This window comes from Corvus kubaryi, unplaced genomic scaffold, assembly GCF_017639235.1.
Source record: "Corvus kubaryi isolate FWS band 111438036 unplaced genomic scaffold, C.kubaryi_AGA036_p1.0 138, whole genome shotgun sequence".
Lineage (NCBI taxonomy): Eukaryota > Metazoa > Chordata > Aves > Passeriformes > Corvidae > Corvus > Corvus kubaryi.
This window is the reverse complement of record NW_024580672.1, coordinates 7,743,989-7,760,740: the sequence shown is the minus strand read 5'-3', so window position 1 is coordinate 7,760,740 and position 16,752 is coordinate 7,743,989. Positions and strand designations below refer to the sequence as shown.

The following is a 16,752-nucleotide window of genomic DNA, read 5'->3' as shown; positions in this document are numbered from 1 at the left end:
TCATTTATATATCTTGGTTCACTAGAATGGCATAAGATTATTGGTCCCTTGATCAACCACCTCCCAGAATGACTGGTTAAGACTCTACAACACCCATTTCAAAACATTTTCTCCAATGTACCATAACAATACTGCATAACAAGCTTGCAAGTGTTAGATAAAGTCTTGGTTTACAAAAACCCAAACTGTTTTCAGCTAGCCTGCGTGAGAAAGCAGGACTTTCACAAAATACTCAGAAAGCTGGAGAGTTTCTCTGCTTCTAGCTTTTCAGTATCCACAGATCTTCAGTTGTTGTCACAGGAAAACTGTGCACAGCAATGAGCCTCTACTGGAAAGAGAGTAGGAAGATTTACAACAGAAGACTCTGTTGCTTACTACTCTTTAGCCTTTTATTGTAGTTTATACTATGCCACAATCATTGTTAGTCTCCCCCAGAAGAGGAGCAGTAAAAACTATCCTCTCCCAATATGTGTGTGTCTGTATAAAACAAACCTTATATACACACACAAATATACATATATAAACATATAGATGCATACAGAGTTCAAGCAAAATACCTACTAAATAAAGCCAGGACTTTCGTTGCTGATGGAATCCACCAGGTACATTTCACCATAGGTGGAAACTCTTCAGGTTTTGCAGGAAACAGCCGTAAAGAAATAAATTGCAGTAACCTATCCACCACCTGCTTGAACCTCTTCTGTGAAATCCTAAAACAAACATGCTGCACTTAGTCTCTTGTGATTACTGTCTACACTAGAGTTTGTTAACAGATTTCAAAGCAACAGAATCATTATCTGTTCTTGACTTTAAGTAAACAAACAAAAAATCCTTATCTATTTCACTCCACACTCTGAATACTAAGGAATTCTGATTTGAGATCCTTGGTCCTTTTACATAAAAAAGTGGCATATGCTTCATATGCTTGTGCCAGGTGCACATTTTAAATTACGTGCTGTGCCAGTTCCATAATAGCACAACAATACACATATATGTGTAGGCAGGTTAAAATAGCCTATGCTAAACAAGAGCATTCCTATTTTAATGGCTTCCATTTCTAATAAATGCTTTAAGACTAAAAGCATATGTCTATTGCATCCTTAACCAAAAGTGGACACCTTATTTGCAAATGCAGTTCAAATGAAATAATATTTTACCACAATTTTAAGCATATCTGGACATAGGGAAGGGGAGGGAAATTGAATTACCACTCTTGCAGAGAAGAAAATCCTTAATTAAGATTTCCTAGGAGATATGGAAATTGTGAATATGGCCAAACTTTTTTTTACCTCAAACTAACTTTTTGCACAGTCAGTACATGGAAGGCAATCTTAGGGGCTGGTCTTCGGGCAGTTATCCCCATAACTTGGTGTTATTAGAGTTTTTTTGGGAGGTGTTATTAGAGTTATTTCAATTAATTACAAATCTAATGCCCTAACCACACTCTCACCACCTCTATCACACTCAGAAGCAAGGACTCTAGTTCCTTTGTGGTTTCTGTACAATGTAGTAACATTACAGTATCTTTTGCAAGTTATGCAAGATAAAACTTAATTTAAAAAAAAGATCATAAAGATGTTTGTTTTAATAATACCACATAAAAATATAACTAAAAATTTACACACAAGTTATTTTGCACGTGTTATCAAAAAATAACTCTGATAAGTTATTTGTGATTAAGGCTGCTTCTTACGAATATAATAATTTTTATACATCATATACATTTTGCATCTATAAATCAGTATCACTTAGTGGACTATGTCCATATGTATTTGAAAGCAACAAAAACAATCTCTTTAGTCAATTAAATCAACTTTCATATAATTTATAAAACAGTCAACATCAATGGAAATACAGTAACAATCGTAATCCTAGAAATGGAATTTGTCATGTGGGGTTTTTGTTTTTTTTTTTTTACTTTTTAGACCAGTGCACTAGGAAATGATGGTCAGCTTCTGTTAAGGCTGCTATCTGTCTTAGCAAGTGAGCATAGATGACATAAGTAGAAGTGTTACTAAATTGAGGATTCTGAAAAAGATTAAAAAAAGTGTTAGGTTAATAAACTGCATAAAGGGAAAAAAGTCATTAGGATCTTTTCTTATGTTTGTTGTTGCCAGTACAATTACACATGAAAGTAATTCACAAAATAGCTGTGACAGTGGTAAAACTATGGGAAAAAACAACTCACAACTTCTAGCCAAATAAAAAATACCCAACTGCTATACTGTAAAAGTATGATTTTTTTTTTTTCCCCCAAAAGAAAGCCCACAGGTAGCCCAAAGGCAGTACTCAATATTCTGGAATAATTTTTACATTGTAACAAAAACTACACTCCTCTGAGTGAGGTGCTTTTCATATCAGTAATACGAATTCTTATAGCTCCTCTCTATCCCACATCAATCCAAACTAATTTTTCCTCTATTCCATGTGTTCACACATTCCCACGTTTCAGCAGGAGATACTCTTTTTAATTCACAGCTAGTATACCACCCCAGAGAAGAAAACTATTGTCTTGATAAATTAAATTGCCATTTGATATTCTCAAATAACAGCAGAAACTGCTTCTTGTGTCCAGAAGTGTTAGCTATCTACACCAGCAAAATGTAAAGGGGAAATCTGCTACAAATGCAAGCCATCTATAGCAGCAAAGGTAAAAGGTGACCACAGGCAGAAATCAGACAATGTAGTCAGATAGAATGGAGAAAGTCAGCCAGGTAGATTGGATAAAATGCAACACTGGAGAAAGTTACAGCAATATCCGAAAGCACATATACTAAAACTTTCAGAGTTACAGCATCCTAATAAAGCAAATCTGGGAATGAGGATGACATTAAAACAAATAAGTGGGTAAAATATTTATTCTTTCAACCCAGAAAATAAGAGGAAACAATTACTTGTCTATTAGTGCATAATTTTAATCTATGCAACTTTCCCCATCAACTGTCTTCCCTTAAGCTCCCATTCCCATCATGCATTACACTTTTCCCGTATTTTAATACATTCTTACAACAGTAAATTGGATGTGAAGTATCTCAGCTATACAAACTTGTTTGCACAGTATACTGGTTTATAGATTATACGTTAAGCACACAGGTACTTACATGAAAATACGGTGTTTTTCTTACCTGTAGAAGTATACAATATGCTCTAAGATCATCTTTTGTTCGTGGCCTATGAACAAATGAAATAATAAACAGAACCATATGTATCCATAATTTACAGACATTAAGAGTCATGAAATCATGGATAACTTTATCTTGCTTTGCCAATATATATAGAATACCATGTTTAAGAATCTTCACTGCTCTCAAAAACTGAAAAGGCCATTTACAGATTCTGACAATTGTCTAAAGGCAGCAGGCTATTTATCATCATGTTTAAAAACATGAGAGAAGGCCAAAAAAAGGTCAGAACTGAAGAGTCAGAGATGTTCCACAGAGGGAATTCCACATTATTTTCTATCTCGAGTGACACCAGAGTTGTTTATTTGCCCTTCTTCAGTATGTCCTGCAAGAATTCTCCATACACTTCTACCACTGCAGCCTCTGCACTTCTTTGTGTTTATCGAGGTTTTTGCATAACCACAAGCACATCCAGCAACAGCACAAAAAGCAGCATAAGTTGGAGACAAGGGTAGCCAAGACCTGGGTCACATGTGAGTCACAACATGCCACTGTCTCTTGCTATACCTTTTTATGAATTACATTATGCATTCTCACTTCTATTTCTTCATGCTAAGACGTCACCTCCACGGAAACTTCCTGCTTTTGGGCTACCTCCTTCTGCATCCTGCACTGTTCTTTCTATGGTGCTGCCACACATGAACACTATTGTGAAGCAAACTGTCGATAGGGATTTGTCCTGGTTGCTGTGGGGGGTAGGTAACGAGTGTTAAGTTCTACCCTAGTTAAATTCCTTAATTCATCTTGCAATTAAGGTGTCCAAAGAAATGCCCTGGCAACAAGCGGCTGAGATTTGGAGAAGGAATGTATGGCTGGGTATGGATCTGCCTCTCAGAGGTTAAACGTCAGCTTACAGAGTTCAAGATGTATTTCAGCAGATTTGCCAAAAGGGATTAAGTTCTTATGTATCAAGTAAGTTGCATCACAACATTTTCTTTCTTTGTCTAAAACAATAAAGACAAAACGTATAGCAGATTGAAGTACTGGCACAGCACTGATGCAAACATTTATTATAATTACCCTGTCCATTCTTGTAGTAGACCATTAATTATTCCTTTTAGGACTGACTTCTGAATATCTTGAGGCTATCAAAAAAGGAGAGGAAAAATCATATCTGAAGTAATTATACATATTCAATACCAGATTTTGTACAAACAAGCAAGTTTTCTTTGCTTGCATTTCAAGACAGCTAAGAAATCTTTTGTGTTATGATGCTGAGCTCCTAAATATCTTCCTCACAGATATACTAGTTGAGGTCTGGGGTTGTGCCAATGGTGCCTTTCCACACTTAAACCAACTTAAAAACTCTAAAGTATGATTTCTAAATTACTCCTGTCCTTTGTATACTAGGCACAGGGCCTACTTTTTTACTATCCCCATCCTCACATTTTCTTTATTTCCCCCCATGCAGTGTCCCATCACAGCCATGTCATATCTTTAAGATATGTGGTCTTTAAGAACTACCACAATATAAACTATGCTTTACTAGTAAGAAAAATTTCCTCCTCTTTTACTAGAGCAGCTGTCATGATTCTGCAGTACTTCTCATGGGATCATTTAAAGTATGTTTTGAGAGATTCTTCAGAAACTGTGCCTATCTGGGAAAAACTTTTGATATAAATGGTATAAAACATGAATTCTTTTCTTCTACTTACAGTATTTAATAAGGCATCATAGACAACATTCACAAATTTTGCATCGATTCCAGAGTCCTCAATGGTATTAAATGGAGAATTGGTATCTTTCTGTAAGTTAGATAATAATGAAGCATTTTGAATATTTTATAGCTATCTTTGAAAATGTAAGTTTAACAGCAAGCTTAGGAAAACACATTCAGATAGAAGTATTTTCATCATCAAAACATAAGAATGTAAGTTTCTTTAATTAGTATGTTAAAGATGGAGCAAAACAATAGTAATCCTACACATACTTATATAGTCATTCTATTTTTAAAATGTAAGAGGGTTTCAAATAATGAATTACATTGAATTTTCATCTTTCACATTTGTTGTTGATCCATTATCAGACAAAGGCAACAAAATTTTAAGCATTCAATATTTGTTAAATAACAAAAAGCCATGGGTTAGGCCCTACCATCCATATCAAATATCATAAGCACATTTTGCTCTGTAATAGGCAGGAAATAATAATTTAGCATGAACTCGGAAACATAAATATAACTATTCCCTAGGAAAACCAAGTATGCCATCATAACACATGAACAGCTATAACAGAGCCCATATCACACCTTTTTTTAGGGATAGGGAATTTCTGTTTCCAGATTTGCCTGGGCCCCCGCATTAGCTTGGAGGTTTTAAAACCGTAATTTGTGTAGAAAGTACCTACACAGTCACAGTGTCACAAAAAAACCTACATACTGCAATTTTAAAGCTCCACAAACTCCAAATACAATTGCTCAAACTGGAATCAATAAATCAATGCAATAACAGATTGTCTACAAAAGGCAGGTGAGGTCATGAAAAAATGGTCTTAGTGGTCTTGAATACCTGTCTGCAAGTCTTTAAATGATATTTTTGTAAACATTTTGAAGATACAAAGCACTGTAATTACTAAACAGCATTAGGAATTATTTTCTACCTTAAATGCAGCATTTATCTCCAAGAAAGAATCAAAAGTTGTAGAATAAAAATTATGTACAGCTTTCCAATCTCCCGATGCCTTCGACTTTTCCATATCATCCCTAGAGAAAATGTAATCAAATACTGGTAATGGTTTGATCTTTCCAGCCACTTAGACTTTAAAATGCACTGTAACTTTAAGCTTTTCTCACTAAGCACACTTAGAAGACAGACAAGTATAATATCCGTAGCTTTCTAACATCTTCCTTGTCATTTAAAAATCATGGTACTGTAAGAGAACAAAAGCATAGTTTGTGTTTGATACACCTGAGCAATGTCTTCTATTCAAAATGCTAATTCACAGCGTCACAGTTCAGTATGTTAGGACAAATAATTAGCAGAACAGAACAGAATTAAGCTGCAGCTACACTGACATGATAAAGTTTCTCAGAGTAATTTTAAGTATGAAGGCTCCTAAACTACTCAAATTCACTAGAATTTCTACAAAATTTTACTTCTTTAAAAATTTTTCGAATAGAATTTAATCTTAGGCACATGACAAGGTAGTTACTGGTGACAGTCAGCATGGCTTCACTAAGGGCAAATTTGGTGGCTTTCTACCAGTAGGGTTACAGTGGATCTTGGAAGGTGGATGATGGAAGAATGATATCATCTACCTGGACTTGTGCAAGGCCTTCCCCTGAAAGCTGCTTCCTCTTGCTTTGCTGCAGGCTGTGAAAGAGATCCTCAGCATGGGGAAACCCAAACCCAGCTCAGTGCAGGGAACAGCTGCCAGATCCAACTGAGAAGCACCTAGCCCTGCCTGGAGGTTGGCAATCGTGGGAGAGGGGAAATGGAGAGGTGGTAGGGGCTCACAGCTGGGGATTCAAAGGAGCAGGACAAGGGCTAATGGCTTTAACCTGCAGGGGGGTTGATTTAAATTAGATATAAGGAAGCAGTTTTTCACAATGAGAGTGGTGAAACACTGCCACAGGTTGTCCAGAGGCAGTGGTCAATAGATCCAAAAATCTGAATATGGAAAAAAAATTCAGCTCTTCAGATCACCTGAGTATGAGCAAAGGATCACCTCTTTGCAAATTTTCCTTTATACCCTCTTTCCTTTCCCACCAAATATACACTGAATAATCAAAAAGCACTCCTTTTCCTCACTGGAAGCACAACATTTCAAATGTGGGAGAGAGAAATAATTCCCATTATAACCAAAACATCTAAGACTGCAAGGGATTTGCTAGCCTACAATAAGCCATACGTATTTTTTTTCCAAAACTAAACAATCACTGCATTTCTAATTCTAATTCTGAAGTATACGTTTTGCCATTTTCTGTGTGGAACAACATTTCAAGCTAGAAAAAATATTTTGATAGTTTTCACAGTAACAGCGTTATCAATCCCACCATCATAGCCAAAATAACTCCTTGTCAGTCTTACTGAAACTGTTTCCTCATTTGAGATTAACAAAATCAAATGCATGAATTAGGTCAAAATGAAAAGAATTCCAAAGAAAGGAAGAAAATACACCTCTAGGAACACCAGTATAACTTACTGAAAGTCTTTCACAGTTTTGGTTCGAATTGGAAGGGAAGGTTCAGGAGGAAATGGTGCTTTCAGTTCTTGGGGTAACGTGTCTATAGACATGCGCTGCTTTTGCCTTACATCGAGGCAAAGAGGTGGTAGGTCTCTCCCTTAAAAGAAAGGCAAAGAAGAATAAATACAATGCATCTAATACAAATATATAGATACCAGGGAAAAAAGAAAACTCACACTGTTTGATTCTAGTTCTTTAAAAAAGTATTCTTCTCTTACCATGTGCACATGCAGACATGGTGGAAAATTTGGCTAACTGATAAAAATAGCAGTGTTGCCCGTTATTGTATTTACAATATAGATTGTAAATATTTAATATACAAACTGCAACACTGGTGCTCCTTACAGCTAAGAAAAATCTCACGCACAACCACGCCAAAGTGCAACTGTCATACAAGGACAAGACTTCAGTCTGTTTTTCTACACTGTGATATATAATTTTAACTAGAGCTGACTGTGGATCATCTACAGCTTCCTTAAAGAATCTCTCCAAAAAACTAAATGGGAAAGGCAAATTTTTTTTGTCTTACAGAGAATTGTGGTGAAACAGAATCTTTGAACACTTCTCAATAAATTTGGCTGCCTATTCTAGTACAACTGGCAGTGCTTTGCCAAAGTCTTTCTATTCTACTCCTTACTTTCTATTTGATCTGAGACTGACTGATCAGATTACAGTGGCAAGACTTGGCAACAGCGCAGCTACTGTGAGAGGAGAGATGGGGCTGCCTCTGCATCCAACACAGCTCCAAAACACACCCAACCATGGGCCAAAGCTGCGCCCAGCAGTGACACTGGTAGCACCCCTGTGACAATATATTTAGGAAAGGGTAAAAAAAACCTGCACAGCAGCTGAGAGAGAGGAAGGTTTAAAAAAAAAATAGGAAAAAAAAAAAAGAAAGAAACTACCCTACACACACCCACGTGAGTGGAAAAGAAGGAGGAGGAGGTGCTCCAGGGTCTGGAGCAAAGATTCCCCTGCAGCCAGTCAAGAGTCCTTGCCTGATCAGGCTGCTGGCAGAATTGGCAAGAAGTTGAGACTGGGAACAAGGGAAGGTGTGGTAAGCAGGGAAGGGGAAGGTGTTTCGAGTTTTGTTTAACTGGCAATAAATTAATATCCTCAAGTTCTGCCTATGGCAATAATTGGGAAGTGGACTCCCAGCCTTTATCTCAACCCATGAGCTTTTTCAACTTATTTTCTCCCAGTCCTGTTGAAGAGGGGAAGCCACAGAGCAGCTTGGTGGGTGTCAGGCAGTCAGCCAAGGTAAACCCACCCAAAACATGAAAAAAAATTTTCCCTTGCATTTCCAACACGCATTTTACCGACAGCGTCTCCATAAATATCCTCAAAGCGCTCTTGTAGTCTGATTTATACTGCTCATCTTTAAAAGCATTTATATGAATTGTGACATATGTTTGGGATAAAATACACTATATAAAATAAAAGTGTCCTCAAAATTCAAACATATTTAATGAAAATCCTCTATGAAGGATTTTCTAAGACCCCTCTAAGCCTTTTCAAAGATTTTTTTTTTAAATTAACTAAACATCAAAGTAGTATCACTACTCCACTGCCTACTCCATTTATCACAGCAGGCAAACAGATGCTAAAAAAATCCCATGAATCCAAAAGCAGATTCTTTTCACTCATGCTCATGACAGAGACACTGTCCCTGTGACTTAACTCAGCCACCATTCATGAGATAACAGATCAGACCAGCCCTCAATCCTCTGAGAATGGCATCGATTACAGATATGGAACCTTGCCATTCTCACAGCTGGAATTTAAACTATTTTAAGGGAAGAGTAGTAACTGAAAAAAACCAAAGCTGGCACACAGATAATAAATTAATTCAAGCCAAGGTGCCAAACAGTCCATCCAAGCAAATGTTCTCTTAATGCACATCACTCTCTGAAAGCAGGATGGACTGATTTTAAAGAATCTAAGAATTTGCCTTATTTTTATACCCTGAGAGTAACAAGCTTTTTTGATTTAACTCTCATTCTGTCTTCTCAATTTTAAATGGATTAAACACTGAGTTATAATCAACTGAATACACTGAAATGAGGAAATTATTCTTTCTACTTCTGTAGAAGAGACATCTGCTGGCAGATGCTGCTTCTCACTTCAGTAAATTGAGGCTGCAGGTGCTACGCTGGTAACTTGCACCCTGTCAGCAATGCATCTTTCTTTGAAATATAGGCAGTTTGATTTAGATATACTAAAATTGGTTTTAATAATATCTTTAACACACATGGCCAACTTCAGTATGCTTTGTCATCATTCAAGTTTATTAGTACATAGATTTATTTGCTCTTCTGCCAGTAAAGAATACTAACTAAGATCCATCACTTGAGTTTCATTGAGTAGAAATGGGAAAATTTATGTATTGAGTTGATAAACAGCAATAACACAATATTACAAGACAAGAAAAACCAATAGTTTCTGGCCTCTTGCCCAGTTACATCAAGTAAAAAAATTCAGCAATTCATGACTGCTTAAGGAATGACCAAAAACTTTGGTGAAGAAAATCTCGTTGATACAAAGCAGAATTGAGTAGTCCAGGGAAGAATACTGCAGCTATTTTCGTGGTGACCAACACAGCTGCTGGCAGATGAAAATTTTCAAGGCAGGTAAGGCAAAGAAACTTGTATTTGCAACATTAGAAAAGAACTAGACCAATCAATTTAATACATAAATTTCATACCAGATCATTGTTACATTAGAAGACTCATTACATGTGGCAGCTATATAGCACACAAAGTAGACACTATGTAGTCCCCCTACTTTTCATGCTGTATTTACCAGCATTAGCTTTTCCACACCTTTGTTTTCAATGAAATTAATGTTCTTTGAACTTGAACCTGAAGTATTACCAGTATATGCACATATATATATATCTACACGTGTTCAGAGATAGCACGTGTATAGATCATCTGCAAAACACCAACCAAGCATTATTCCTGAATGCCAGATTAGCAAAAGCAGCATTTTTAACTGATAAATTTGTTTCAATTGTTAATGTCTCCACAGAATACACATACCACCTCAAAATATTTTGAATTCACCTTTGACTGTTACTAAAAATATTCTGGTTTTATATAGGCAGGTTACTCTGATCCTGAAACTACCAGAGCATCTGCTCAATTTAACACACTGAGCTCTATTTCAAGAATATATACTTGACTATAATAAATATTGCCATGCATTAGTGCAGTGAAAATTAACAACTAAGTACTTATGAGGCAATAATTACAACTGGGACAGCATTATTCGCAGCAAAACTCAGGGCACTTCAGGAGAGTGGTGTTTAAAGTTTATCATCCTTGCCAGATACCAAAAAAAAAGGAGGGGGGTCAGGGGAGAAGCAGATTTCTGGTATGTTATGCAGCAGGGGGAGAATTCTTTACCGGCCATCTCCAGCCCCTGTGGTTTCCTTTGTGTAGTACACAGTGATTTGAACTAAGCACAAATCCTGTCTGAGGTATCATTCAAACCTTTTTTGTTTCAATGATTGCCCTTGTTTTGGAAGTAGAAAGCACCTCTTTACTCCATAACAAAAACTGCTAAAAAAAAAAAGAAATCTTGCACTGACTTTTAGTTTTTCAATATAGCTAGCACTAATAAAAGATTATTTTAGTAAGAATCTAGTGCTGCAAGTTATAAGCCACCTTTTTCTGCACAACTTTGACAATACTTGTCAATAGTTTTGTTTCAAACTGACAATACAGAGATCTCTCAGTGCAGTCTCTTCCTTGCCTCAAATTGTGCTATTAAAGACTTCATGAACCACAGCACATAAGCCTAAAGGGAACTTGCTCAGAGACAAGATCAACACAAACCTGACAAATGTTTGTACAGCCTTTTATGAAAAGTTCCAAATTACTGAAATTCCATATCCTAGCCCAAAAACCTACTAAAAATTCCAGGTCTAACCACAACATCATCTTATGATGTTGTGGTTAGACCTGGAAGGCTTCATGATTCTAGCCTGCCATATTGAATACAGAGCTCCACTTTCTAGCTCTTCATCAAGTATTGTTACATCATCATAGCACAACCACCTTCCTTCTCACCTATAATGCTCTTCAGAACTTACCAGTTGTTGCCTGTGCATTTTATTTTGTGCCATCACTGGCCTTCATCTTCACTGAAAAACAGCAACTGTCTCCCTGAAAAGCCTTATGCTTGCCTCATTCCCGACATCATTCAGATGGCAATAAAAAATTTTCTTCAAAGTTCTGACAATTTCTGGAGGCACTGCCTGATTGCAGCTAGACAGAGTATCTGCAGATAGACAACCGAATCAGTACCTTTCTCTAAAACTTCAAATAGTTATTTCATCCTCCAGGTCTATTTGTTTTTTTCTTATCCAACTTTTCTCTATGACACAACCTCTACTGACGGCTATGGGCTATCATACCTATCACTGCCTGTACAACGTACAACACAGTGTAATTTAATGAAATCTAGATTTCTAGATTTTCTGGCCCTACCACAATACAAATACTGGCAGAAATTTGAGCACCTTCTAAACTTGGGAACTAAGTAACACAGGTCTTTGTTTTTCTTACCGTTTTTGATGTTGGGTAAAACAAGACGCGTAGGCGAATTTCTGTTTCCGATGCCTTCCTTCTTTTGGTTGATAGTTGTGATGAAATTGCTGAAAGTGGAAAACTGATTTTTGGCTCCTTCCTCCAACCCCTGTAATTAAGACAACAGTATGCTCTAAAGGGCCAACACATTACTGCTAGAGTAATCTTACCAGTGAGGTATTACAGAGAATTCTTAAATAACTTTTATCTTGAAATCAGACTGGTAATAACTAAATAAGACATAAATAATGATCCTGCAAGTTTGTTTCAAATTGATTCAGGAGAGGTACCATAAAATTCCTTTCCATTACATTAAAAACCTCAAGTATTAATTTGCAGGATATGAAGATATCCTTGGATTACTGTGAGGAAAACACAACACAATGAGAATGCTGTCAATGATATTCTAACTTTCTGTATCCTAATATCTATCTACTTTTATCTTCCTCACTACATCCAGCTCAGTTTAAACACATGAAAGTGTCACATACTCCTTTTTCCAAATAGGCCCAATATATTGAAGTAGTTTAGACAAATTTCCCAAGACTTGAAATGTGGGGCCAAAAATTCTAACCTGTTAAAAAATGTAAATACTGTTTAAATTTTAATAATAATTAAATACTACTAAGTAAAGTAAATAATACTAAATTTACGACTACTGGGTAAAACTCACTAGTGATTCAAAATGGTCAGCATCTCCTGCCACTGAAAAAAGGCTGACCAACAAACGTTTGTTGACAAAGTGCTGAAAGACATCCTGCTTAAGCACCTGTCTGTACATGCTGTCACCAAGGAGCCTGCACAAGTCTCTGCTAGGAAGTGTTGAGCCCTAATGTGTTTCAACAGCAAACAGAAGTGAAATTACACATCAGACTTTCAAAGGATTGTGCCAATTAGTCTGTTTGGCTAATCAGCACCAGGTGCTACTAGATATAGTTATTTACTACAGAATTTGCAAAGCATAGGTGGGGTTCAGAGGCTTGCCCAGATGACAGAAGTCTCACGATGAATATTTTAATTTTCATCTCAGCTCCACGTCACCAACTGATACCAGGAAAAGGTAGATCAACTCAAAAAAATATACACACTCTTCCTGCACATCACGATTTGCAACCTCACAGTAACCTAAACACTCACTTTCTTGATATCTGGCATCTGTGCTCTCAGTTAGAAATGTTTCTGCACAAATCAAAGCTTTAATTCAGCAAATGAGAACGCACATTCTAGAATAATTAAAGCAGTATCCTATCAAAATTTTTGAACCAGTACATTTCCCTTTCCCTTTAAGGGACAAAGACATGCAGCCAAAGTTCTAAGGAAAACACTTCACTTCCACCACAACATCCTGAAATACCACCAGAAGAGTAATAACACAACCCATAAACCTACCACACCGCAGTGTACACAAGCTGGTACACTGCCAGGAATTTTAAATAACTGTGGCACATGCAGCTATTTTTCTGTGGCTTATAACTCATTAAATTATAAATTTGAACAATCAGCAGGACTTCTGGCTTTCAAAAAAAATCAAATTTCAATTTCTAAAATTGGTATTTTTACCTAATTTCAATTTCTAGTTCTACACTCCCTATATGCAACAAACATTCCAAAATAAAATGTAATTACCAGTGTAATTTTCAGATTAATATTTCCTTTTAGTCTATAACCTTTGAAATATCATTAAGATGATTCTTAAAAATCACCTGGCACATGACTGGAGAAGAACAGACCCTGGACAAACATTAGTAACTGAAAAAGGACTTTTAAAGAAACCCAGGTGTGAGGCTAATCTGCTCTGTCATAAAATGTGTGCTCTAGGCAGAAAAGCTCTGAAGCACAGACTAGTCTAATTATGATTATTAGGGAATAGATAGCAGAGAAAATTGAGAAAAGGAGTTTTTATTAAATAAATTATTGTGCCAGCCTTTTTGACTGACTTAGCTTTCTAGGTTTTCCTCCAGCCATGCCACTGAAATACCATGGGTGAACATTTTTAAAAAAACTTCCTTCTTAATGCCACCTCCCTCAGCAGTGATCATAAAGAACAAAAATTGCATCTCCTCTTTAACTCCATCATCCTGTTTCAACAATATTAGACAAACACATGGACAAAGGCTTTACTGGAAGGCCCTGGAGGAATACTGGGAAACTTCATGCTCATTAATGAGAAACGCTGACAACCCCTGAGGGAGTAATCTAGGGCAAGTGCACAGCACCATGTCATACTCAAAAATTTTGTAGGAGGTCACTGAGCTTTTAGAGCCTAAGATTTCACAAACTCACTGCCATCAGAAAACTGAACATCTACAGTCCCCCTCCTACCCACCATAAGGAATGAATATGCTTAAAGGGAGTAAGTGGATCAAAGTAATCTTTAGTTCTGTTTTAAGAGCATATTAATAACCCACAACTCTGCTGGCTTCTTAGTGGAAGTTCTCCAAAACATTAAGCCCTCCATAAGACTGGAAAGGTACTAGCATTTATAAAACTGTATTTTTCATTATTGAAGTTAGATGCAATGGTGAAAGCAAGTCAAAATGTTTACAAAGAGCACATACAGACTGCTTTGTCGGAAGATACAAAAGACTATCTAGAAGAGTTTCTTGAAAATCCTATGTTAGCCCTAACATTGCTTACTCAAGGCCCTTATGTACCTGGCAAGCAAAGACTAGTGAGGATGAAAATATTTTCTTCCCTGTCCAAAAACACACAGAGTACACTCAGATCACCAAAAGGCAACTGAAATTGCAACAGCCTGAACAAGAAGCAGGATTTTCCCTTCCATCTGTAGCTTGAAAGGTGTAACTTTGGACTGGTTTTCCTTTACAGAAGTCTCTATTTGTTACTATTTATTAGGGAGCAAATTATTTAGCTTTCCCCAAGTTTCCTTCCAGAATCTGAATGCTCACACCCAGACTATCACCCCTTTGGAAATGCCCATGACATCTGCCCACAAAACTTCCTCTCTCCGTGTAACATGCTACTGAACCCCATATAAGGCTCTTGGTAAATTCAAACCCCGCCCTGCAGTTGACAAACAACCACACGCAGCCAGGTCTGAGCTCCTCTGTAGCAGCTCCATTTAGACAGCTTCTGCCTGTGGGCGACAGTTCAGAGGTACATGATGGATGTCCAGCTACAAAGAATTCCAGATTCTTTAAGGCAGCTGGAATTCTACATGGCCGTGCAGGGGCAAACATTTTTAATTAGCTGAGCTAAGCCTGACACGTTTTAAGCCAGCACTTGCATCTTTATTCTAAGGGACTGACATTTGCCATTCAAAGTCTAAGGTGGAGATATTCAAAGGTAAAAATAACTCCTGGGCACTCGTCCATTACTCCCACCACACTGGTATTTGAATCACAAGAATGAACATATTCTTGCACATTCTGACAGATTTACAAAGCTGAAAGTCTTTCAGAAGATTGGAAGGTTTAGGCAAAACACAAAATTGGCAGAATTGCTCCAAGGAGTTTGCACACAATTACTTAATTTAACACCACAATTATTTCCTGACAGTCATAAATGTTATATGCTCAATCTTTTCAATTAAAATTACGAATTTAAATAAATGATAATTGAAATGATAATTTTTAGTAGGTCAGATGCTTATCAGAACTGCTGAACTAAAATCTCCTAAGCGTGTTACTACAGGATTAGTTAACATTTTTGTTCTGTTGTTGGACTGAAGTAACTTACCACAAGTTCTAATGTTAAGCTATGTATGATATCCAACTCATGCCTGGAAAAATTTGTGTTTTGTAATATTGTATGGTCAGCAGAAGAAAAGCACAACTCTGGTAAAATTAAAAACCTGAAGAAAGGTTTCTGAAATTAAGTTATTCTGGCAAATACCCTTTCCCCATTTTTTTCCTGCATTAACTCATTCATCATTTCATCAAAATGTTCTGTCATCTTTGCTTCAACACAAAGTAAAAACCGGAAAAGATTTTTTAAAGAAAAAGCTAAAAATACAGAAGTATTTCCCAGCTACCTCTTTTGCCATTAAGTGCATTAGAGCTGAAAACCTCCACCCCCGAGAACCCTTAATGAACATTCACGATGCTGCAAACCCTCAGTCATGACTAACCCGACAGAGCAGACCGTTGTAAAATGTTAACTATAAGCGGATAGAGAATTTATAGCTTCATTATGTCATTGCTTACAGATGCACTTGTTATTTTTAAGAAACTTGAATGAAAGCCTCTCAGCGGAAAGGAACATGAAAGAAAATGAGGATGATGCTTCCCCCCTTCCCTTTCCCCTCCCAAATAAAGCGGCAAACACGGCAAACGAACATGGAGTGGCACAGGCGGGCCCGCGGGCGGCTGCCCGGGCACTGACGGGACCTACCCCGGCAGCTGCCGTGGACGCCGACGGGATGGGCGGCAATTTCTCTCTCTCCTCTTCCTTTTCTTTTTCCTTCTCCCCTTCTTCCTCTTCTTCCTCCTCCTCGCCGCCCTCCTCGGCTGACGGGGCCGCGGCGCTGCCCTGGCTCAGCTCCGCGCCCGGCGGATGCCCCTCGCCGGGGCCGGGGGGCAGTTCGGCGGCAGCCGGCGGGCTCTGCAGCGACATGGTCCCGCTCCCGGCCGCCTCTCTGCTCGCGGCAGCCTCTCAGTGCCCAGACCCCGCGCCCTCCTCTTCTCCTCCCTCCGAGGAGCCCCCGCGGGCACCCTCAGCTCCTCCGCTCGGCGCGGGGCCGCCGCGGCACTGCAGCAGCCGTGCTGCTCCCGGGCGCCCAGACACCCCCGCGCGGCGGGGCGGAGCGCAGCGCAGCGCAGCCCGGCCGCCCC

The 16,752-nt window shown here is 38.0% G+C and overlaps 1 protein-coding gene across 14 annotated transcripts in view; it reads right to left on the bottom strand.

Moving 5' to 3' along the window:
* Positions 1-16,725, bottom strand: part of HECTD2 (HECT domain E3 ubiquitin protein ligase 2) — a 35,260-nt gene extending 18,535 nt beyond the window's left edge. For 3 of the 14 annotated variants that reach the window (XR_006014535.1, XR_006014534.1, XR_006014536.1), the window contains exons 1-9: positions 16,313-16,724; positions 11,939-12,068; positions 7,326-7,464; positions 5,781-5,883; positions 4,838-4,927; positions 4,203-4,267; positions 3,126-3,171; positions 1,919-2,028; positions 562-710 (exon numbers count right to left, since the gene is read on the bottom strand). Coding sequence is in view for 10 of the 14 variants with exons in the window: in XM_042018958.1 (XP_041874892.1) it covers positions 562-710; positions 1,919-2,028; positions 3,126-3,171; positions 4,203-4,267; positions 4,838-4,927; positions 5,781-5,883; positions 7,326-7,464; positions 11,939-12,068; positions 16,313-16,534 (1,054 nt within the window). In the remaining 4 variants the exon portion in view is untranslated. Of the gene's footprint in view, positions 1-561; positions 3,172-4,202; positions 4,268-4,837; positions 4,928-5,780; positions 5,884-7,325; positions 7,465-11,463; positions 11,652-11,938; positions 12,069-16,312 lie in introns of those variants that run through there. The other 11 variants (XM_042018958.1, XM_042018957.1, XM_042018959.1 and 8 more) reach the window with 9 other exon arrangements.
* Between the last annotated feature and the right edge of the window lie 27 nt (positions 16,726-16,752).